Source organism: Lissotriton helveticus, chromosome 4_1 (genome assembly GCF_964261635.1).
Source record: "Lissotriton helveticus chromosome 4_1, aLisHel1.1, whole genome shotgun sequence".
NCBI lineage: Eukaryota > Metazoa > Chordata > Amphibia > Caudata > Salamandridae > Lissotriton > Lissotriton helveticus.
In genome coordinates, this window is record NC_136063.1 from 249,485,440 (window position 1) to 249,511,337 (window position 25,898).

At 42.0% G+C, this 25,898-nt stretch overlaps 1 protein-coding gene across 3 annotated transcripts in view; it reads left to right on the forward strand.

Moving 5' to 3' along the window:
- LOC144828504 (CMP-N-acetylneuraminate-beta-galactosamide-alpha-2,3-sialyltransferase 1-like) overlaps positions 1-25,898 on the forward strand; it is a 381,510-nt gene that overhangs the window by 263,849 nt on the left and 91,763 nt on the right. For 2 of the 3 annotated variants that reach the window (XM_078686730.1, XM_078686729.1), the window contains exons 3-4: positions 1,866-2,059; positions 9,652-9,831. In XM_078686730.1, coding sequence (XP_078542856.1) covers positions 1,866-2,059; positions 9,652-9,831 — 374 coding nt within the window. The remainder of the gene's footprint in view (positions 1-1,865; positions 2,060-9,651; positions 9,832-25,898) is intronic. The other variant, XM_078686731.1, reaches the window with a different exon arrangement.

Here is a 25,898-nt window from a genome sequence, read left to right on the forward strand (position 1 = left end):
CGAATGATTAAGAACTTTGCTCCCTCTCTGATACCAAGGTTTACTGAGATCCTCAATCTTTCTCTGAACCAAGCTATCGTTCCGGTCAGATGGAAAAAAGCCCTTGTCAGGCCCATATTGAAGAAGCCTATATCAGATGCTAGTGAACTAGTCAACTATCGGCCCATCTCGCTGTTGCCCTATTTTGGGAAAGTCCTTGAAGCCTTAGTAAATAGCCAGCTAACCTACTATCTAGAAGGGCAGATCTGCTCGATCCTTCTCAATCGGGGTTCCGTGCTGCGCACAGCACCAATACGGCGGTAGTCGAAATAATCGACAACATCAGGCTTGCCCTAGACAAGAAGGAATCAGCTATTTTGGTACTGTTGGATCTATCAGCTGCTTTTGACACCATCTCCCATGACATTTTGTTACAACGGCTCTGGGAGATGGGGGTCCAGGGGAAGGCATTGGACTTGTTTAATAATTACCTAAAAGATCGATCTACCTTGGTGCATCTCGGTCCTATGGCAGCATGCAGTAGATCAGTATGTTTTGGAGTACCGCAGGGATCCATTTTGAGTCCCATGCTCTTCAATTTGTATGTTACTCCCTTGGCCAAGATAATTAGATCTTACGGCTTTGAAACGGTTTCATACGCTGATGATACCCAACTGCTGATAACCTTCGGCCCTGAGCCTTCGGACACTATCATCCGGTTCAAGAACTGTATGACCCACATTGATAGCTGGATGGGTCAAAATAAACTGCAACTGAACAAGAGTAAAATGGAGATAATTCTATTTGACAGGGCTGAAGATCATTGGTCTAGCGACTGGCGGCCCCAGTCACTGGGCCTGTGTCAATCTCCTAAATCAACCATATGCAATTTGGGGATCACTATCGACAATAAATTGTCGATGAAAGCTCATCTAAACCATGTAGTGGGTACCTGTTATGGCATCTTACACAAATTGCGTAAGATCTTCAAGTGGCTACCAATCGAATCTCGTAAACCATTGATTCAGGGCCTAATTATGACTCCAGTGGACTATGGCAACACCCTACTGGCTTCTATTAACAACGATCTCTATGCCAAATTTCAAACCCTCCCAAACACTGCAGCTAGACTTATTCTGGATCTACCCAGGAGATCATCTGCCTATGCCAATTTGAAATCTCTCCACTGGCTACCTATTAGGCTGAGAGGCAAATTTAAGACTCTTTGCCTCATACATAAGAGACTTTATCATACTGGCCCAGGGTACCTAGGCAAAAAGCTGAGTAAATACCAGCCTACCAGAACTTTGAGATCCAGCTTTACATTTCTTTTAACTCCTCTAAGAGTCCACCCCGCGAGACAGGGTGGCCGGTCTTTTCCATATCTCGCCCCCCCACCACTGGAACAAGCTTCCCCCCCATATCTCGTTCATCTCAGATCATATGTCCTTTCACAAGGAATTAAACACCTGGCTGTTCCCCGACTAATAGCGACCCAGCGAGCCTCACTGTGTCTGCAAGCGCCCTGAGACCTAACGGTGACATGTTGCGCTATAGAAGACTCTCTGACTTTGACTGTAAAATAAGTATTTCTTACTTTTTGACGGTTGTGTTTGCCAGGTAACTCATAATATTTATTTATAGAAGTTTAAAAAACATTATTTATTCAAAATAAACAGGGTTCACCTAATCTCGCTTTCTGTGATATCATCATGGGTTAGAGGCCTTGTGAAATCTCTTTCCTCCTTTGATGATTCTAATGAAATTATCCCTGTGGTCAGCATGCTGTATATGTGCATGTAAACATTTGAGGAGATGACGCAATAGTTAGTATTTGCAAAACGTCATTCAGTTTGTATGGCTTCTCATTTTACTTTTTCTTGCAGAAGTTGCAGATGGACCCCAAACCTAGACCTTTTAATGAAACAATAAGCCAGTTATTCGAGACCATTTCTGGAGATTATGTCTTTCCGGAGATCAGTCCATACAAGTGTAGAAGATGTGCCGTGGTAGGAAATGCTGGGAATCTGAGGGATTCGGGCTATGGAAGATGGATTGACAGCCATGAGCTTGTTTTGCGGTGAGTAAATAAGCTTTGTTTATATTGTTGCTTGCTGGCTTCTAAGAATTGATGATGTGAGAACACGTACATGGCACCAATCATTAGGGGTGGGTTTGTCAACAAATCACACCTCGGATAAGAGAGAGACTGGAAAATGAGGAAGCATGAAAGGATGTACAGCACAAAGAACGTCAGTGGGAGGCTCTGTATACTAAAAAGATGGAAGATCTTTTAAAGGAACACACATAGTGTAAAAACACACGAAAAAACACGAAATACTGCACAAAGCAATGAGTGAAAGAAACTGGCTGAATAGCGAATTTAAGTGAGTGAGATAGCATTGGGGTATGAGAAAAATAACATGGGGCATATGTAGGTAATTTCCATTTTGCGATTCTCAAATAGCGATTTTTAAGGAATCGCTATTTGAGAATTGCAAAATGGAATGTAGATAAAAAATAGCAATATTTTAGCGAATTGCTAAAATTCATTAATTGCGATTCGCAAATTGCGAATCGCAATTCAGGAATGAGTGTTCCATTCATTCCTATGGGCCAAGAGGCCCATAGGAATGAATGGGGATACATTCTCAAATTGCGATTTTCTATGAGAAAATCGCAATTTGAGAATCGCAATTTCAAGAGTGCTAGGGTGTCCAAAGGACACCTGTTGCACCCCTTGAATGTGCCTGTAGTACATGTGGCGCACAGACATGCCCTAAGGGCATGTCTGTGCGCCACATGACACTTTGAATTTTTAAAAAAAATGCATTTTGACAGGAAATCGCAAAATACCATCTACTTGGAGTAGGTGGTATTTTGCGATTCCTTAAGCCAAAATCGCATTTTAAAAGTCACCCCTACATAGCATTTAAGGAATCACAAAATTGCGATTCCTTAAATGCTTGAGCAAAATAAGGAATCACAATTTTTGCGATTCCTTATTTTGCTATGTGGCACCTACATACCAAATGCCCGTTTGCGATTCGCTAACGCCTTCCTACATATGACCCATAGTGCCTGCAAAACTTTTTTCCTATTTTAAATGAATTGCACGTTTAGTGCCTAAAAGTAGAACTTTCACTGAACACACACGACGTCGTTCTTAAAAAATTACATTGTTTCTCTATTATCACATTTTTTTTTTTTGCGACAAGTTACGATAGAGAATTGGTAACCTGAATAACAAATGGCTATAGCTTAGCTGTAAGCCATTGTTCATACAAAACCTTCAGACAACTGCGTGGAGATTCTCTTTTGCACTATGTCCCACAGTCCCATCTGCAGAGGAAACAGGCTTCTCTTATAATGGTCTTGAGAAGTGTAAGGTAATGTCTAGCAAGATTTTTCCCTTAGATGATGGGATAAATGCATTGGAAAGAGATAGAGGTGGGATAGAGCTAATTCACTATTTAATAATTTTATTTTAGATAGAGATGGACTAGAGCTAACGCACTATTTAACAATTTTATTTTGCATGTTTATGTTTTGTTCTGGCTCGTTGTTTGTGAATCAAAATTATATATGAAGAAAAAGTGTGAACAACCTCTTTCTCGATTCAAATATTTGGCTAGATTTTCAGAAGAATATTACTTTCTTTCTTTTCCATGTCCATAAATGTAGAATGTGCATAGTTTCAAGCAACAGTTTTAGTTTTCCTCAAATGTCCTTCACATCTTTACATAAACAGTGGATTGAACAATGCATCACCAAGGCTGGGATACATTGCTTTAGATTTCTTTATTTTGACGTCACAAATATACTATGACCACAAAAGTGAAGAAGCTACAATTAACAGATATTACCACTAACTAATACATCAAGTAATTTGTGTCAGAGGAAACACATATTCCAATTTTTTTCAGGCCCTGATATTGTCTAATATTGCATGGAAAATGCAGTGCTGGTTGGTTTCCATACAGCTGTACTGAAACCTTTTGAGTCAGTCTTTAATATAGCATCTTGACTGCTCGCCAGGGCCAAAATGTTAATGATATTTCCCTTCTGCTTGCCTCTCTGTCTCCCACTCAAGCCTATGTCGTGCTTAGATGGGTTTCGGATATTTTGTAATGGATCAGCCCAGTTTCCAAGCAGATCACCAAAAGACAAAGGGGGTAATTTAGAGTTTTGCAAAGAGAGAGCACCCTTGCTCCATTGAAAGGTAGGGAAATCACTGTATTTCTGTTTGCAGAGCCACAGGCGGCTTTGCTGTTAAAAACCCTTGACCTGGTGGACCGTCTGCCATTGGTTCACAGTGACCGTCACCTTGCTCTATTTGGAGCGGGGCATTCATTACTACATTTTCACTGCCCAGGATCTCCATACAAAGGCAGACCAACGATTCAATGGGTTTGACCAAAGTACAGACCAAAATCCAAAAGACTATCCTTAGGTATACTCAATGAAAAGCATGCTCCTCACGTATCTCCAGCCTCATGAAGCAAACTAGACTTCTGTTTGACAGATAGTAAGAATTCAGAACTGTAAGAAGCTTGAACTGGACCTTACACTGCACTTGGAAGGACCTCAAAGCATCACCAATTTGAATGGAGATGCAGGACAACCCTTACCATCAGCATTTAATGCTAAAACAACAATTGCTAGTACAAAAAATAGAAGACAAAGGAATTTAGGGCATGGCTCTGAATTAGATAAAATGATACCTCATTGACAGAGTGCAAGTTGTCACTTTCGCACCCTTCTACTCATTCACCACCTCTCAATGCTCAACAGTCGCACCCCTCCTCTTTAGTGCATAGCTGACCTCACTTCCAGACCTTGTCAGTTCAATTTTAAAGTAATACATCTTGGTCAAAATATCAACCTGCAAAGCTGATGCATACACTACATCAGCTACCACAATATCAGTAAGGTAAGTAGATGTGAATCTACATTTACCTATAATCATTCATTCACAACACAGAAGTAGTCGATGTAGTGACTGTGATATATTAGAAGGCTAGTACTTCAACCACAATGTTGTAGTATATGAACATCAGATCCTTGAAGATTACCTGCTATATCTAGGTTGATGTTACCAACTTCATCCTAAACCTCAAAACCCATGAGGACTTGCCTGTCCGAAATACCACACTGGATGCTAAGAAACCATCTTAAACTTAACTCAAATACTCAATGTGGTATCATCCTATATTCACTTGCCCCTCTGAGCTAGGACAGCACTAGATACTTCTAAGAATGGAGGAACCTCAGCATGATCATAGGCTTAAACTTCTCACTCCAAAACATCATATCATAGTAACCAGGGATGTTTTCATTGCTTTGAAAACTCTAAGGTGTCTTCCCTTATGTAGGCCTTTCTCACTGCATCCCATCATCAATAGCTTAGTGTTGTCATGTCTTGATGATGTAAATGCCCTCTGCATCAGTCTTTCAGATAATCTGAGTGTCTAGCTACAACAAATTAAGAATGCACAGTCAGACAAGCCCTAAATAGGGAGAACTACATGATCTAGGCCCTCCAGAACCTAGGCTGGTCATAAATACCAACTCAAATCTCTTTCACCTGTGAGCCAGATCACACATTTGAAAGTGGTGAGCCTACGGGTAGATGGTAAACAATTTTGACTGATTAGATTGCCTATGAGAGTTCCAGCAATAGCCAGACTGCCAATGAGTACAATTGCCAAGATTTCTACTGTGTCTGCATGTAACTAAACACATACCTCTGCAACGAAAAACATTCCTGTGCTGATATTCATCAGGTGTTTCATTGGAGCCCAATTCAGTAAAATGCAACATGGGTAGACGTCTTACATGAAGGATTTACAGGGGGCTGCGCATTTAATCTGTGCAGCGTGCATTTAGCAAACATATTACAGTCATGGCGTGTTGTGGAATTCTTCCCCGTTCCACTGAGCCCTCGTCGGCAGCTAGCGACCTGCGTGTGTATGCTGAGCAGCAGTAGCAGATGGGAGTCACTAGATGGGTCAGCTGTAGAAAGTATGGTCAGCCATCCTCAGCGAGGCTAATAGTACTGGGAAGGCCTTGACCTGAATGGATACAGCTTTCAACTGAAATACCCTCATACAGATAAATGGAGAGCAAAATGAAGCACCCGCTTTCTCTGATACTGAACCTTCTGTTTTGAGTGTTATTAGTCCAGTTTGCTTGTTTTTTACCTAGGAAACATTATGACTTAAACAGACAGGTTTCACTGACTCACCTCACTTAAGACATCTTGGTGTCATCCTGGTAAAGTCCTCCAGCTAGGCTCCTGTGAACCAGGCCTGAAAACCTTCATACATAATTGGTAGTTTATTTTGCTCTCTGCACTGTAGTGGACAGCCTTTTAGCTGAGGGAACTGCACATTAGCAGACTCAGCGTGGAAGTTTACCTGAGCAAGCTTGGAGCGTAGTAAGAAAAAGGTGAGGATTTGAAGTAGAGAGGGAAAAGGTATCCTCTTTCTTGCAGTCCCTTCCTTCAGTTTCAGCTCCAGAGTTCATCACAGCTTAAACGCTGTACCCAGATGAAATTAAGGATGTAGTGGCAGCGGCAAATGTGATCTTTAATTTTTGTAACTAACGGATTGCCCCTCTTTTCTCTAAGCATCCTACTTCCATTCATTCAAAGCCGTGATCATTGTAATTTTTTACATTTTGTAGGAACCATAACTGCTGTGCATTTTGCAAGTTGCAATAATCTATTATCTTGGTTCTTATGACTCAATGCAATCTTTGTGTAACATGCTACAAGCCAAACTACACCATACATATGTGTTTCCTTGCTTGTTGTCATGGAGGCTTCTGTATATCTTTTTAGGTTGCTTCTTTCTTTTTTTTCACTGGTATTTGTATGAATTGGGGTTCAGGTGTGAGATTCTATTTGAGTGGAAGGTGTATTCTGCTTTGCTTTTTCCTTCTTTTTATTGTTCTTTTATGTAACTCATATATGGAAAATTCCATTACTTTGCCTGTGTATGGTGCTCTGTATGAAACAAGGCTATCCTAAAAGACTAGTTAAAGTAGCTCTGAAAAGAGCTTTTGTACACCCCAAGAGAAACATTGTTGGTACCCAAAGAAAAGGATAAAATCAATACCCCACTCACATGTGTGTTAACCTTTAACCCTCGGGCCAATAAGGTTAAGAAAGTAATTCAAAGAAATTGGAAATTGTTGGACGATCTGGCAATACCTAAACCATTGTTTGCGTTTTAGAAAGGTCAGAATATTCGCAGCCAGTTAGTAAGAGCTAAGACTACCAGTTATAAGGTAATCCCAAGAGACACAAGAGACCTCCACGGATTGCCTCCGGTTATGGGTCATTTTAAATGCCATAATTGCATGGCATGTGACCTTACGAGGGACTCTAAAGAAATTGAGATCAATGGCAGAACACATATACAAAGAACATTTTCCAACTGTAATTCTAAAAATCTCATTTACTGCATTAAGTGTCCATGTGAGAAATGTTATATTGGACAAACCATTCAGCCAGTCAAAACCTGTATGCTGCAGCATAAATCAAGAATTAAATGTCAAACTGCAGGGGCGCCTTTGGTCAGCCACTTTCTCACGCACAATCACTCAATAAAAGATATCCATTGATCAGTATTGTGTTGTGTGACTAACCTGAATAAAGGAGAAACAGAGATCAAACTCAACTATCTTAAAGCCAGATTGATTGAGAAATATCAAACATCAAAATCAGGGCTTAATGATAGAGATGAGATCTGGTCATTACTTAGTTGAATGTGAACTTGTTTGTACCTGGATAAAGAGATACTGTGCACTTGAAACTAATTTCTCTATTTGTATATATATTGGAAATGTATATGAAATTGCTCTAGTTTGTACGAGGTTGAGGCCACACACTGGGATATAAGGTGCCAATAATATTTACACCCCTTATTATGGCAGATGTAACTTAGCTGGATATAGATGTAGATGGACACACTGTTTTTGATTAGGGCTTTTATTATTATTTTTATTTTTGGTTAAATGGTTTTGGTTGCTTGACTGGTGTTGGCTGGATACAAGCGGTCAGTGTGTGAGCACGTTTTTCGGGCTCCGATTTGTTTCTATAATCATTTCGGCACGATATTTGGCCTCCATGATGGATCAGTACATAATGGTAACCTGATCACCTAGTCCGTTGTTTATTTCCCTTTTAGCACAGTGGATGGTCGACTAGTCCTTCTTTAGTGTTTACTCCTTAAAATGGCGCAGTAGAGGAAGCTTCACAAGCGAGCAAGAACGAGTATCCTGAATAATAAGGATCCTTGCACTTCAGAGCTGGAATTGGCCACAGCGGTTTCCTAGGTTCGCCCAGTAATCACCGCAAGCTGTTCGAGTGTATTGATTTTTGCCGTGACGATTGGGAGCCACGCAGCTTTAAAGTAAGAGATTATGAAGTTAAGGGACTCGCCCGTAGTTAGTTTCATTAGGTGGTTTAAACATGTGATTTAAGTTGTAATGCCCCGATTTATTTTTTATATATTTTTTCTAGAATATTGGATTGAGGACTGTGCCCAGGTATTTGAGTTCAGATTTTACGTTGGCACTGGTTGGGGTGCACTTGAGGCGTTAAGGTTTAATCACGTTCCTTGGTTAGGTCTTTCATTGGTCTCCCTGTTTTGACCTATATCGCGAATCGCTCTGCACATTAGGTGGTGTCACTGATTCAAATAATGTTGCCAATATACCTCTAGGTATCTGTCATCTCTATAGTTCTATGGGCACTCATCCTTGGGTGTTGGTAATCGTGACCTGACAAGTAGTATGTATGTATATATGTAAATATTATTATTTATTTTGTAGGTAGATGTGTAATTGTTCCTGAAGAGGCCTGAATAGGTGATAGGCTGAAACGCGTCGACTGTCATTACAATCTGACACCCTATAACGTGGAACCAGTCTTTGAAATATTTGATGAGAGCCTTGAAAAAAAGAAACATAAGTCATTTCAGCTTCCGAGGCTCTACTATTATATGGGGTGATTGAGATGAAGGAATTAAGGTCTTATAATACAATACCATGAATTTCCTTGTTTAAAGTATTGGGCATTATTTGAACCATTGGAAAAGGGTACTGGACAAAGTTTTGTTGCTTTGGTTATGTTTATGTTTGTCTGCACATTGTAAATATTGTGTAAAGATATAGGGGAAATGTATATAAATGTGTATAAAAAGAAAAAAGTTGAATAATTGAAAAATGTTCTGTGAAAAGAATTGGTTTACTAAAATAAGTTATATAAACCAACTTTCCTTCTTCGTGTTAATTTGTAAATTTTTTTTAGATAGCCACGAGATGAATAAAAATGAAGTGAGAATGAAGATTTATTCCACAAGTAATTAAAAAACAAAGGATAGATAATTTTCAGTATCGGTCTTCAAATAGGCAGTTTCTAATAATAATACCATAGGCATCATTGTATTTAGTCTGTATGACTACAAGCAAGGCTCCAGCTAAGTCTTAGAATTTTGCACATTTTATAAATGTTGAGGGCTCGAGTACAGCTAAATGTATTTCTCATCCACCTTTATTTTCAAAATATGCTTTTTTCTGATTACTTGTATAGACAGATTCAAAGCAGCATAAAGCGGAGGTTCTTCGACCAGCAAATATATTTTTCTCCCTTGTGTGATTCAGAATGAACAAAGCAGTCACGGTGGGATATGAAGTTGATGTTGGAAGCAAAACCACTCACCAGTTCATCTACCCTGAGAGTGCTTTCAATCTCCACGAGAATGCCACTATAATACTCATCCCTTACAAAATCCTAGACTTGGAGTGGATTATCAGTGCTCTCACTACAGGAAAGATCAACCAGTAAGTATGGCAGAACTCTATCTTCTATGTAATATTAACAGCAACCACATAGATTTGTTTTTGATTAGATATCGCTTTTATAAAAACGTGGCCGTTACCTAAGAAGGGCGTCTTGGCGCTATGAATAAGCAGCAGAATGGCGAGCAGTACTTCAAGTGAAACATTCATGTTTTCAGGCTTGTTTTTAGGTCGCGACTACCAGGCAAACTCAGGAAAAGCATTCTCAGTAAAATAGGTATTTTATCATCTGGGTCTCTCCCTGTACAAAGATGAGGTCATGTTCAGGCCTCTTTTCTGTGACCTGATATCACCACTATGTTACCTCACCTCATGGGCCACTCACAGAGGACTGGTTGTATTGAAAGGCAATACAAAGAAGCTGCCTGATATGTTCCGTATTTTTAGTAGGAGCATCTCTTATGGCCTCATTGCTAAGAAAAGGTGTAGAATGGAAATTGTATCTTTGCTCAGGTGAAAAAAATCCTTCCACCAACCCTCCACTTACAACATCCTTCTAGTCTTCTCAATGTTTTTAAAAAGAATCAATGTAACTAATGTAACTATTTATTTACTCCACATCTATGTAAAGCACTCTGATACCTCCAGGTCTAGTTAGCGCAATATAGAACTCTACAAATAAATAGATATTTATAAATAGATATATGGATAGATAGATATATTCATTGAAGAAACATGGACATTAACCCCTTCCATGCTCATGACAGAACCACGCCGTCTTGAGCCACGGGCTGCGTATGCTCATGACGGCGTGGTTCCGTCATGCTGCGGCCGCGCCGCCCACGAGGCACTGATTCCCCGCCAAGGCGGGCAAATTAGTGAGTGGGCGGAGTTGTGACGGAACAACGCCGTCATGAGCACAGCTCGCCCGTGGCTCATGACGGCGTGGTTCCATCACGAGCATGGCAGCGCCGCGCTCCCCCTCTCCCCACCAGCGTCACGATGGAATTACCACCGCTGCCAAGGGGTTCAGCTTGTAATATATTATTACTGCTAATTGGCCACTACAATTCCTTGACAAAGAGTACACAATTTGGATTGTGTGTATACAAAATATATTATTGATCATCACATGCAATGATGTGCCATTAATAAATATTACAAAAGACTAACTTGGGTGCAGCCTATGTCATTACCAGAGATGAGATTAATTAATGCATTCCAATGATCGGTTCATCAGGTGGCAGGGCGGTCAAAAAAACAATGAAAGGAGATGCTGCCATGTGTAATTTTCCGCGGCCCAGATTAATACAACCATTCCACTCATTACTTTTTAATTTACCTATTGTGACGTCCAATGTGTAATAAATAACACCTGTGATGATTAGGTGAGAGGTTCTACTGAGAAAACCATGTCTGTTTTCATAATATGTGACGCTGTCCGACAGGTCTACATGAAAAGTAAAAAGAAAAAAAGTACATCAACATTGTACTCTTTAGGGCAAGTTTAATGCAGATCCAAAACCAAGGCCAATAAAATGAGGGATCCCAAAACAGACATCTGCCATTTTAACTCTGATAGGATGCTTCACTCGATGATATAGAAACAACAAATGAACAGAATTGCACTAAGCTTGGCATGTAAGTTAAACTTTACTCAAGGAAGTGTCTTTGTTTGAGTTGGTGTAAATCTGTTCAATGGTTTTCAATAATTGGCATTCAAAAAGTGGCTTGGGGTGGGCATGTTTAGCCCATTCTAAGTATTTTAAAATTTTGTGTTCATTCATTAAAGGGGTCACAGTGAAAAGCGTGTTCAAAACAGTGTTCCTTTACTAATAACTGTAATATTCTGGAGCTTGTTTTTAAACACAAAAAGGTGGAGGCCGAATACCCCAAACCTGCCGAACCTTTAAGGGAACTGCTGTGATGGTTGCTCCTCTGAAGACACAAAGTTCACTACTGAGCTGGTGGTGACCTCTCAATATAGAGAGTGGAGTGTGGCCTGGGTGGCAACGGAGTGTCCTTCACCACCCTGATTGATCGCAGGCCACCCACGGAGTGTCAGTCCCTAAAGTGGCACACGTGCACACACTTGCTTCGGCCCATTTACCTATAAGCACACACACATACTCATACCCACCCAGACACATTCACGCTCAGTCTCACCCACTGATTCTCAAGTGTACACATACACCCACCATTCACAAGCACATACGCGTGCACACATACATTCACAACATGCATGTACAGATACACATACATTAATACATACACATATGCATAGAACATTCAAGAAGCACTTACCAGTTAGCAGCGGTGACATCAGGTGGCGGGAGGGAGCAGCAGGAAGGCATTGGTGGTTGCTGAAGGCTCTGGGATAAGAAGACTGATGTAATATCGCACTGACTCATCTCATTGGCTGACCTTGCCAAGGGTCAGCCATTGAGAGGATGACCTTCCCTAACTCGTCACATAGTGGGATGGTTTCAATGAGAATTGCTGATCCCACATCACTCTGTGATGAGGACTCATTGACAGACATTTTGCCTCGGGCCCTTCAGAGCTTAACATTGAAGCACCCAGGTCTGATTCTATTGGTCAATCACCCCCTCTTGTCATGAGGAGGAGGACCTCAGAGGGCATTGCTGGGCTGATAAGGGCATGCTCTCTGGGCTGTGAAACCTTCAGCTTGGCAAAGCTTGGTTCAGGCAATAGCACATTTAAAGTATCTGGCTGTCTGACCCGATTTTATTGTCTGGCTGACCCTTGCTCCTCCTGGCAGACACTCATTATACTTGCAAAAAGGAGGGTGGCAGACCCCTCAGCCCTTAACGTTGGGCTATGCCTCCACCCACCAAAGTCAAAGTCAGCCTGTTTGTTTTAAAACACATGCAACATAATTGAGACAGACAGCAACTATCATAAACCACTATAAATGTGCTAACATAAATACACTGACTATCTCACTATCACACAAAGCACAATCACAGCATGAAACACCGAAGAAAATATACTAAAAAATTGCAGTAAAAAGTAAAACATTCAGTAAGATACTTAAACACACCTTCCACGACTTAGAAACATTCCCATGTAATATAAACATCTCATAAGTATCGTATGGCCACATGCCCACTGTTAGTTACAAACACAAAGAAAAATGTAAACACTGTATTACTACGACAAGTATGAACTGATATACCATAGAATGCGCTATCACTAATTAACATACAATAAAATGTACTTCACCACACAACCACAGAAATAGTTACCACGCCACCTCCTCTGGAAGTAATTACATGTAGAGCAATATATGCCTACATAGCCTGAATACAAACCATAAACATTCTTACAGAACACGATAATAATATAAAATAACATAGATGAATGATCTTTTATTGGCATAATACAGGGAAGGAATGTGTTTGACATCAAATTCCAGGAAGAAAGGGAAGTTCCATTAGATATTGCAGAGGCTGGAGTCCTTCATGGATCAGAAAAAATAACATATTTAATAGACCTGCAAAAGACCTTTTTTCACATGCCCCTCAGAAAGGGGTAGAAGGCTTAAAGATTATCCTTTCTTTATACATTTCTAGAATCTCATTTGGTTTAAATGCTCATATATCTATTAACAGGTAAGTCCCATAAGTGTTCATTCAAAATGCATATCTCTTAGATGGCGCTCCATAAAAATTTCATTAAAACAATAATACCACCCAGGGCGGTGTTTTGAGACGCTGGTCATAAATAGTACTAATAGTGACAGACACATCTTGGTAGCAAATTTTGCCTAGCAGTATTTTCAGATATCCATAGTGTTAGGCATCATATTCCTTTCACTATGTGTGTTGATATCCCAAAGTAGAACAGATGGCTTGCAATTTATTTTCCTATATTTTGAATGCATTCATGTTATGTTATGGGAACATAACACACCTTTGCGGATCATTTCACTCTCATTTTTCATCTCTGAGAATTCCTTATTGATTTTGAAGATGACTCTCAGACTAATATCCTGAGACTAGACATATCATTTCCTATGCTTTTTGTGACCCATTATCTATTAACTTTCCCAACACTATTTAATGCTTTTCCAATATCTAATTTAAACGTGTAAATTAGTTAGCCATTTAAAGGAAAGCACTTATCTTTAGGCAAGATGTAAGCTCAATATTGAAATATCTATCTCTCTCAAATTAAAAATCCCCTAGTTTCAAGAAATCTGCACCTCACTAGCTCTTGATAGTTTGACAACAAAATGCAGGTATTGTGCAAAATGATGGTGAAACTGTGGTAAATAAATAATTAATTACCGGTACTATTTTTGAATACATTAATAATAACAGATAGCTCAATAAATAAGAGGCAGGATCCGGGGAATCTGAGTCTAACAGGCTTTAATCAGGCACAAGGGAAGGGACAGGATCGGAACAGCCTGAAATAGAATGGCATAGAAGGCAGCTGCAACGTCTCATTAACAGTACAAGGTATATATAGTAAAACATCACAATTACATTACATACAGTAGGCGTAACAAGTGACAAGCGTAAGATAAGAACACATGGGCGTAAAAAGAAGGCGTGCACAGGGCGTGCACGTAGACATGTGATGAGAACGTCACAGAAGTGTCATAAATGGGTGGATACATGGAGGGGGCTACCTGGGCAGCTGGAACCTTTAACCTAGTGGTGCGCGCAAACGGGCCATGACGTGTTACCGGGGAGAACTGGGGGCTATGACTTCTGCACTAGAAGAGGAGACTAAAGTCTGCGGTGTCAGGACGACATGTACCTATAGCATATCTGGTATCTGGTGTTTGGAGTACATGTTGATAGAATCTAAAAGTTATCAGGGCAAAGGCTACTTGATACTAAGACTGGTGCATGCATATATTCTACATGTATTGCGTGTGCTATGAATCTTCTATGAATATTAATACAGTAATTCACTTGCAAGGAGACAGGAAGACTAGACTATAGCTGAAACTGTTTATGCGGTTCGTTAGCTTAGGAATGTGAAGACGGAGAGCTGAACTGATAACTAGAGGCATAACATATTCTTGGCAGACAGGCAGGCAGAGCCAGGCCGGGCACCGCGCTGCGCGGCAGGAAGTAAGTGAAGGGTCAGGGATGCAGGTGGGGGCTGCTTCGCTCCTCGGAGTGGGTTCAGGAGACTGGAGCTTGAATCTGGTGTTCAGGCCCTTTGAGGCCTAGAAACGGGGACAATGAATTAACGTGCACAATGTAAAACGTTTGGCAACATAGGCCTAATACTCGTTGCTTTCACGAGAACTGGAAACTGGCATACTAGAGTTGGACACAACTATAATTGCGTCTTTAATCGATCATAGGGGGATATATGCATATCGATCATGCACATATAACATAGGATGGGGAACACGTAGGCACATATGACAAGGCCAAATTCAATTTTCCTCATTCCCTCCTTGTGCCCTACGTTTCCATCAGGAAACATCAATATTCATGATACCATCTATCTGTTCATATAGCATCATTTGCTCGTCTCGAATTGTCTTGGAACGGGACTTAGGACTAGGAATACAAGAGGTAGCACACAAGCCGCAAATCGCAGGGCCACATTGTAAACATAGGCAGCAACTGAATGTAATCATTACTGCTATACCCAGGAATGACAATACTTTCCATCCCCAGGCAGATATTATACTCCAGAGCCAACCGGACCATGTCCAGGTGCCTGGATTCTGGTGTAACTGATGGGCAATTTTATGAAGTCTGGTTATAGCTGAATAAACAGACGGTGCGTTATTAGGAATGAAAATGCAGCAACTAGATCCGATGACTTTACAAGCTCCTCCCCTATCGGCCAGTATGACGTCAAGGACGAGACGATTTTGGAGCACAATAAATCTCATAGCAGATTGTTCTTCAGTTAAGTTACCTAAAGCGGAAGTAGTCTCATTCACTACTGCTTCAAGGGTTCTGGTTAGCCTACGTATTAACTTACTATTCTGGACAGGACCTATGAAGAAAAAGAAACCTTTATTAAAATCTTGATATTGTTCTAAGGCAGTTTCAGTTTGATCGACAATTGGGGACTCAGTCTCCCTTCTATGTCTAACGTGTACTAGATGTGTGTTTCTGTGATAATCGGATGGGGCTAGGAAAACTGGTGGCAGTAGGAAGGCAATGTAACATGTTCCATCCCAATCGAGGGGCAGACGAACATATGCGGTCTGACCACATACAAAATACGAATGACGTGAGGCTTTGAAAATAGATTTCCCACTGTCACTATACTCGAACACAGTAGTACAATCACTATGACCTACATGTGCGGAACCATTCTTTCTGACACATAATTCGCCTTTCACGGGTAGAACTGAAATAGCAGGCAAATCTGGAGTAGTCTCGGACTGAACATTCAAAACCATGAAATTCGAGGAATAATTACCTAGATCATATACTTCATTTTCGAGATCTAACCCTGTTCTATGGGAAAGACCTTCCTTGTCTGGGAAACATGTTTTATTCAGAAGGGACATATCACTTGAGGATGACGTTAACATGGACCATGCTCCACACGAACCACTGTGTGAAAATGGATAGGGAAAGAGTGGCAGAACTCCCTTCGGTGTCTGGAAAGGGGGGAGTCGACCACACACCCAACAATTAGTGGCATTGCTGGTCTGATGTGAATAGTGTAACATTCGAATAAACGTATTATTGCGCATGGCAAGACGATAGGATAACTCGTGAGGAGGCAGGTCACTAAAGGTGTGCTCTACTGTAACATTAGAAGAAAAAGGTACATGTGAATTAATAGGAAAACATAAATGTAAGGCATAACTTATGCAGGTAAGCATAAGACTCAAAAATATCATAAATAATAGAGTAATAATGCATCGACTTCGAAGATTCTTACAATAACGTATTCTCTTAGAGTTTTGACTAACTCTCTCACTGTGTGGGTCTATCTCACACATGTCAGGAACCTGTCTAACCGTTTCACCCGAGAGGGACTTAGACAATTAAACTGGCTGACTTACTAGACCTCAGTTTTTCTTTATACTCCTGCTGCAGAGTTTTCTCTAACAAGGGAAGCTTAGAGTCAGTATCTGGGCAGTCCTTGAGAACGGGGCAGTCTTTGAAAAAAGTTTTTGGCTGAAGTCCATGGATTCGCTTCACATGACTGGAGTGCAACCACCCCTTGCGCCCCTCGACCTTGATGGCCGTCCTTGTTGTTAGCAGAACGAGTCTTGGTTCTTTCCAGCGGGGCTCCAGCGGACTTGAACGATCAAAATTCCTCACGAGGACTAGGTCGCCTGGTATGACCTCGTGCGGTTTCACTTGAGTGTTGTCTGGAAAAGCAGCGGCAACCTGTGAACGACAAGAGAGTAGTGCAGACATCAAGGAAGCCAGGTAATCTGTCAGCATATTACTGTCAACATCGGTAATTGTACGTGGTCTAGGTGTACCCCACATGTTTGGGGGACGACCGAACACTACCTCGTAAGGAGACAGACCTGAACGGGAGTGAGCGACCATTCTCATGTAGAAAAGGGCGACTGGCAGTGCTACCATCCAATCTACGCCTTTCTCTGTGCATACCTTGGCAATGCGGATTTTCAGAGTCTGATTATGTCTCTCTACGAGACCGGCTGCTTCAGGATGTCGTACACAGTGGAACTTCCACTGGTACCCTAACAGAAGGGATACTTGTTTCATGAGCTCGGATGAGAATGGCTGGCCGTTATCAGAATACACGACCCTAGGTAAACCATAGCGGGGGAAAAACTCACGAACCAACTGCCTGGCAGTGGTCGCGGCGGTGTAATCTGAGACTGGATAGGCTTCTGTCCATCTGGACAAAGCGCATACAACTACGAGGACATACTTGAAACCTCGACATCGATCCATCTGAATATAATCCATCTGGAGGACTTCAAAAGGGTGGTCAGGAGGATGGAATCCACCTTGTTCCACCGGGACACCTTTACCTGGATTGAACTGACAACAAATCATGCAGGTACGCACTTTCTGCTTGGCTGCTGCTCGTAAATGCTTGTTAAACCAGAGGTTCTGAATACTGTCTAACATGGCTTTTTCTCCTAAGTGTGCTGGACTATGTGCAGTGTTAATAATGACTTGAACCATAGAGTCGGGGAGAAACCATGTGGCTTTTCCCTTCGTCAACCATCCTTGATCTGTCTGGACCCCTCCTTGTTCGGACCATTTCTTGATTTCATCGGGAGTAGCGTGTGTCTGTATGTCTAGTACGTCTTGTGTAGGGTCCTTAACTGTCATACAAGTCGTCTGATCTGGAATGTCTGTCTGTGTCGTGTTAACTGGAATGTCTGAAGTCTGAGCTGTAAGCTTGGCTGTTCGATCTGCTAGATCGTTACCCTGGGAAATGATGTCAGTAACTTTCGTATGTGCCTTGCACTTCATGATAGCGATAGCTGTCGGTAAATGTATTGCATGTAACAGAGCTTGAATGAGGGGGCCATGCTGAATCTTGGTTCCATGAGAAGTCATAAAACCTCTTTCTTGCCAGAGCACTCCAAAGACGTGTACGACTCCGAATGCATAACGTGAATCTGTGTATATGTTTACTTTCAGGTTCTTCGCACGTATGCAGGCTTGAGTCAGAGCGACGAGCTCTGCTGCTTGAGCAGACAGGGTGTCAATACGATGTGTTTCTATAACTTCAGTTTCAGTAGTCACTGCATACGCGGCTACTAGTTCTCCTGCACTTGTTCTCATACATGAACCATCCACATAAAGTGTCAGGTCGGGATCAGGTAATGCAATGTCTGTCAAGTCTTGTCTTGGCTTTGTCATGGTGTTAACAACTTCCACACAGTCATGTGTGGCAGGATTTGAGGTAACTGACGGTAACAGTGTAGCAGGATTTAAAATGTTGCAGCGTCTGATTTCTATGTGTGGCTGAAACAGTGTCAGTTCATAACCGGTTAAACGTGCAATTGTCAAGTGCTGAGTCTGTGTTCGGTTTAAAAGAACTTCCACGGAGTGTGGAACTTGTCCTGTCAAGGAGTGTCCTAACACTATGGAATCGCTTTGTCTGATAGCTAGAGCTGTGGCTGCAACTGACTTGAGGCACGCAGGCATAGCCTGGGCCACTGGATCTAATGTGCTAGAAAAATAAGCACAGGGCTTGTATTGTCCTGCTTGATCTTGTGTGAGAACAGATAATGCAGTACCATCACGTTCAGTGACAAAAAGTGTAAAAGGCTTACTGTAGTTCGGTGTTGCTAGAACAGGTGCTTTACATAAAGCTTTCTTTAACTCATTGAAAACGAGTGTATGTTCCTGGGTCCAAGGGAGGACAGTCGATGCGGCTGCCTCCTGTGTCGTTAACTGTATCAGTGGCTTGGCTAGAAATGCGTACTGAGGAATCCATTGTCTACAGTAAGAAGTGAGGCCGATAAAAGCTCGTACCTCCTTCTGTGTCTTGGGCTGTGGAAGATGTGCTATTAACTGGATACGGTCAGGTGTCAACTGCCTACCCCTCTTGGACAGTAAGTGTCCAAGGTAGACCACTTGCTGGACACAGAATTGTAATTTGGAAGGGGACACCTTGTGCCCCATCTCGGCCAGGAAATACAAGACTGTAAGTGACGCACGTTCGCAGTCACGTTCAGAACGGGCTGTGATCAATAGATCATCGACATACTGGAGCAGGGCAGTGTCAGTTGGCATGCGAATATTGTCTAGTTGTCTTTTAAGTGCTTGACTGTAAATGCTAGGACTTTCTGTGAAACCTTGAGGAGCTCGTGTGAATTTATAGCTTCTTCCATTTAAACAGAATCCGAAAAGAAACTGGCTGTCTGGATGAATGGGGACACTGAAGAATGCGTTCTTGAGATCAATAACAGTAAAGAACGTAGCTTTAGAATCAATGGCTGTCAATAGGGAAGAAATATCTGGAACCACTGGGTACTGGGGTATGATACATTTATTAATTTCTTGAAGGTCAATCACTAATCGATAAACTGGAGGTGCATTTGGATTATTACGTTTCAGAATCGGAATGATAGGAGAATTACATACATTGGAGTCAGTTTCTACAACTACTCCTTGAGCCATGAGCTCGTCAATAATTTTGGATAAGGCTGCTACAGCCTCAGGTGGCAATTTGTACTGTCGGATTCGTGGTAATACAACACCTTTCTTCAGAGTGACACGATGGGGTGTAATGTGCATACAACCTACATCAGTTGGACCTTGCGCCCATAAATGCTGTGGTACATTCAATAATCTTGGATCAAAATCATGTAATACATAATGACCTTTAAAATCTCGCAAAAACAATCTCACCCCTTCTGGGGAACAGCATATAACTGCTCCTAATTCTTTCAGGGTCTTAATGCCTAGTAAATTTTCTGGACATGATTTCGTAAGTAACAAGTCTGTAGTTCGGGATAATGGACCAACTTCTAGAGTAACTGGTTTCGATATTTCATTAACAATAGGTTTTCCTGAAAATCCAAGGGAAACATTTCTAGAGCCTGAGAGTGGAGCCCCTGGAACCTCGTCATGACTGATGGTAGTCCTACTTGCCCCTGTATCAATCAGAAACTTTCTGTCTTTTCCTAATACTTGACTGTGTACATAGGGACCCTCTTGATCTACAGGAATCTCGATGAGAGGCAAGCCAACCTCGCTCTCTAGGCTGTTTCATGAATACGGCTGATAATCTGGATATTCTGACTGTGCGTACTGGTACATCTGCTGTGTAACGTGTTGTGTGGCAGCGATAGGCTGCGGTACTGTAACTGTCTGTTGTGCGTTCTGCGGTGGTTGAGAATTCTGTGAAACTTGTTCTTGTCTAGGCGGACGTGGTCTTTCTTTCGTTTTACCAGTAGCTATGTTGTGTTTCAGAAGTGCACATTCGTTTATATAATGACCTGGCTGTTTACAGTAATTGCAGGTCCCTTTAACGGGAGCTGTAGGATGACTAGCTTGACTCGGACCCCTCTTCTGACTGTCTTGTGGAACAGACTGTGCAACTAGTACTTTCATTTTCGTGTCTTTCATACGTCTCCTTTCGTGTTCCTGCTCTTCCCTGATTCTGTTCTGGTGGTACTGTAGCATCTGGAGCATCTGTGACGGAGTATTAGCTTGCCAGGTACTTTCGACTTTCAGTACTCGATTTTTAACTTGTGGTAAAGAATTCTCAACTAGTTTGGTAACAAAAAGATGTGGATACGATTCACTACTTGTTTTCAGACCACTATTAATAATGAAACATTTCTCAAATCTAGAATAAAAATCACTAGTGTCTTCGTCTTGTTTCTGTTTACAGGCTGAGATGGCATCCCAATCTTCCTTTTTCGTGGCTAGTAATCTTGGCAAAACTTGGATTAATAACTCGGGCAATGCTTTAGCTTTATCCCCTAGACCGGTACCTGGAACTCGTGTGTTATCTTCAGTATCTAATGCGGTCCAATCTATCTTATTCTCTCCCACCTCCCATTCCTTTTCTTTGAGTTTTTCATATATGCCCGCAGGCAACAGGACTTTTAACATTTTAATGATATCAGGATACGTGTATTCTCCCATACGGAGCATGTCCTTTAATTCACGGTGGAACCCTGCTGGATCTTTATCGTGACAGGGTATTAACTTTTTCATTTCTAGAAGTTCTATTTTCGTGATAGGGGTGTAAACAAATACTCGTTCTAGATCACCCCCCTCTCCCTTAACTGGATGTACTTCTCGCAACGGATTCTGTCTGTCTATGTAGAATGATTTTCTTTCTGGGGGTGGAACAGGAACAAAATGTGGATTCAGGAATGTTCTGTATTTGTGGCGCTGTTCTAATATGACACTAATTAAATCGGTACCTAGACCTTTCCATCTGTTTAGGAGTAACTCGTTCAGTACATCATGTAAAGGACCTGGATCAGAATGCTGATCCTCATACAGTGTAATGAGGTGTTGGATCCTATACGTACCCACCAGACGCTGCTCGGCTGGGGGCAGTTTCAGAAACGTTTGGGCCACTATTTCATCTGGAAACGTGGTAGAATCACTAGTCCATCGGACTGCTGATCGGGCTAATTCTTGTTCATGCATTGTACTAAGCTCGCTATAACCTATTCGTGATTTCAGAATTCGATCGGTGGCCTGGAATACTTGTTCAAGAGAACACTGTTCTGGTACTGGAAGAGGAAAAACTTTCTTGTAATCTGGGCGTGAATGTCGGTCGGAAAATCTAGTTCTACCTACATACGCTATTCTGGAGGGATTCTCGCTGTCTACCTCTTCACTAGAAGAGTCATTCTCTTTCTCGGTTGCTCTTTTTGCTTCCTCTTTCTGGTGTATTCTTATAATTTCCTTACGAATTTTCTTGTACATACTTTCTACACTACCTTGTGTCTTGTGTTTTCCCTCGGCTATATTGTCACTCCAACTGGTCAGGCCTTTCATCTCGTCTTTGTCTTTATCAGGATAATCTTGCTCTCTTATTAAACAGTTAATCAAGAACTGTAAAATCATATTTTGAATCTCGGCTTTTCTGTGTGCCATAGCTTCGTGAATACTTCCTGGATTCTCTCCTGTACGGACAAAATTATATATTCTGTCTAGATGTTCCTTCATGTCGGGCAGGGTGGCCAAAAAGTTGACAACCCGTCTTAAACGTACTGAATATAATGCCATGTGATCTTCGCCTGGAACTGGATCATATATACAGTCAGTAAGAAGTCGCTTGAGGTCTGTGTATGTAGCCACTTTTGGCGTACGCTGTAACGCTGCTTCTCGCGGCGTCAGTCGTCTTACTTGAGGCGGGGTGATAGGAGCACCCCCCCCGCTGCTCCTGAACTAGAATCGTCAGTTAATACTGTACGTGCTGGTAAAGTGACTGGCAAAACGGGTACATTTAATGTGGGCTGGTCCGGGGGTACTGGCACATTAACTTGGTCCCCGGGACCAGTGGCTGGAGGAACAGGAATTACATTATTTACTGGATGCTGAGGGTGAGCGGGCGGAATACGATTTGCATATGCTGGGACTGTGTCGTCCAAGTAGGACGAAAGAACAATTTCAGCTGCGGTCGGTTTATGACGTAGCTTAATCGGGACCAATGGTGGCGGTAAATCACAGGGTGCTTCCGGGGTTGCCTTTGGCAAGCCCTCGGCAAGAAGAGGATGCATACCTTTAATAAGGGCATTTCTCTGTCTGTCTGACTGTTCTGCTCTAACTCGTTCACCTTCTTCGATTAATTCCCTTTCTTGGGCTTTTTCTGAGGATTCCCTACTTAATTCTGTTTTTCTGAATTTTTTTCGGTTCTTCTATGAGATTCTTTGCGCCATAACTCGATCTTTCTGGGATTGTCTGGCTTTCTTTTTCCATAATGCTTCTTCTACTCGCATGATGCACTCGGCATCCCATGTACCTGATACAGGCCATCTATATTTCTCTTCAAGATCCTTCGTGTAATCCACCCATAAGTCTAGATATAATATGGCATCTAAGCCATGCTTGTGATACATGAAATGTCCAGAACTGTCCCTAGGAGGGACAGGAACTGCTTCTTCGAGTAACCCTTTTCTGGTCTTTATCTGACGTAACTTCGAAAACAGAGGCATGTCTGAGTTGTACTTGCGAACACAATACACAATAATCACAGTAATGAAATGGCAAACAAATCACTCATACCACGACATAGAAATACATTAATAACAGTTCGAACAGAATACTACCTGATACACTAAAAACAGAGCACATGAATTTCTTACTAGAATTACTGGATGCACTGCTAAAACAGTACAGAACATACCGGTCTCATAAAGAGACACGTCATACCGTATCCACCTAGGTGAATACTTCGGACTGGATCTGTGTACCCAAACCCATCGGACCAGGGACAAACTAATGAACCTGTCTAGATACTCCCCCCACAACGGTACTCACCGGGAAGCAGAAACTGAAGGCCTCGGACTGGACTGGACTGTTACGACATCTGGTTACGAACTTCGGACTTCAGAAACAGGTGGGCCTCCGGATACCTCGGACCTTGCTCTCTTGGCTTGGGCTCTGGTCGGGACGAACCGCATTCCTCACCGCCTCGTCTGGATGCCGGACCGCAGTCTCCGTCTCCTCCGTGGGCCTGAGGGAGACTTGATGAAGCAGAAATATCTGCACGTGCACGGTAGAGTTCCGTCACGGCTGTAGAAGGGTCAGGGGGCCTGCCTTACATCGCCGGCGCGTGGGGAAGGGGCTCGTCCCTATTCGGGCGCCATTATGTGGTAAATAAATAATTAATTACCGGTACTATTTTTGAATACATTAATAATAACAGATAGCTCAATAAATAAGAGGCAGGATCCGGGGAATCTGAGTCTAACAGGCTTTAATCAGGCACAAGGGAAGGGACAGGATCGGAACAGCCTGAAATAGAATGGCATAGAAGGCAGCTGCAACGTCTCATTAACAGTACAAGGTATATATAGTAAAACATCACAATTACATTACATACAGTAGGCGTAACAAGTGACAAGCGTAAGATAAGAACACATGGGCGTAAAAAGAAGGCGTGCACAGGGCGTGCACGTAGACATGTGATGAGAACGTCACAGAAGTGTCATAAATGGGTGGATACATGGAGGGGGGTACCTGGGCAGCTGGAACCTTTAACCTAGTGGTGCGCGCAAACGGGCCATGACGTGTTACCGGGGAGAACTGGGGGCTATGACTTCTGCACTAGAAGAGGAGACTAAAGTCTGCGGTGTCAGGACGACATGTACCTATAGCATATCTGGTATCTGGTGTTTGGAGTACATGTTGATAGAATCTAAAAGTTATCAGGGCAAAGGCTACTTGACACTAAGACTGGTGCATGCATATATTCTACATGTATTGCGTGTGCTATGAATCTTCTATGAATATTAATACAGTAATTCACTTGCATGGAGACAGGAAGACTAGACTATAGCTGAAACTGTTTATGCGGTTCGTTAGCTTAGGAATGTGAAGACGGAGAGCTGAACTGATAACTAGAGGCATTACATATTCTTGGCAGACAGGCAGGCAGAGCCAGGCCGGGCACCGCGCTGCGCGGCAGGAAGTAAGTGAAGGGTCAGGGATGCAGGTGGGGGCTGCTTCGCTCCTCGGAGTGGGTTCAGGAGACTGGAGCTTGAATCTGGTGTTCAGGCCCTTTGAGGCCTAGAAACGGGGACAATTCAATGAATTAACGTGCACAATGTAAAACGTTTGGCAACATAGGCCTAATACTCGTTGCTTTCACGAGAACTGGAAACTAGCATACTAGAGTTGGACACAACTATAATTGCCTCTTTAATCGATCATAGGGGGATATATGCATATCGATCATGCACATATAACATAGGATGGGGAACACGTAGGCACATATGACAAGGCAAAATTCAATTTTCCTCAAAACTCAACTTTGCTTACACATATAGCTTTATTCTGATGGTCTTGGATATCCTGGGTCAAACATGAACGTGCATTCAGGTTGATATGTCATGATTTGCTGACATTACCCAACCCTGCAGGTATTTGCCTGCAAGGTTTCATCATGTAATATCAGAAAGAATTTACGTATGGAAAACTTGTACCATTCTGGGTGTTGGCACCTCAGAAAAGAGAAAAAAGAAACACTTCATTATCAAATTAGCCCTCACAATGTGCAGAACTTGGAATAGTATAGTAATTTCACAGCCAGTAAATACTGCACCACGGGAAACAACCTTTACAATGCAACATCCATTACATTGCATGCCATTACAATGCAACAATTACAACGCAAGACACTACAACGCATACCAGTACAACGCATCTCATTACAGTGCATACCATTACAACGCATAACATTACAACGCATAGTACCCTTACACTATCCAACACTTACCCTACTGTTGCACCCCCTGGAGTTAGAAGAGTAATTTTTACCCCTACACTATCCAACACTTACCCTACTGTTGCACCCCCTGGAGTTAGAATAGTAATTTTTACCCCTACACTATCCAACACTTACCCTACTGTTGCACCCCCTGGAGTTAGAATAGTAATTTTTACCCCTACACTATCCAATACTTACCATACATGCAATGTAATGTAATGCGTTGTAATGGTATGCTT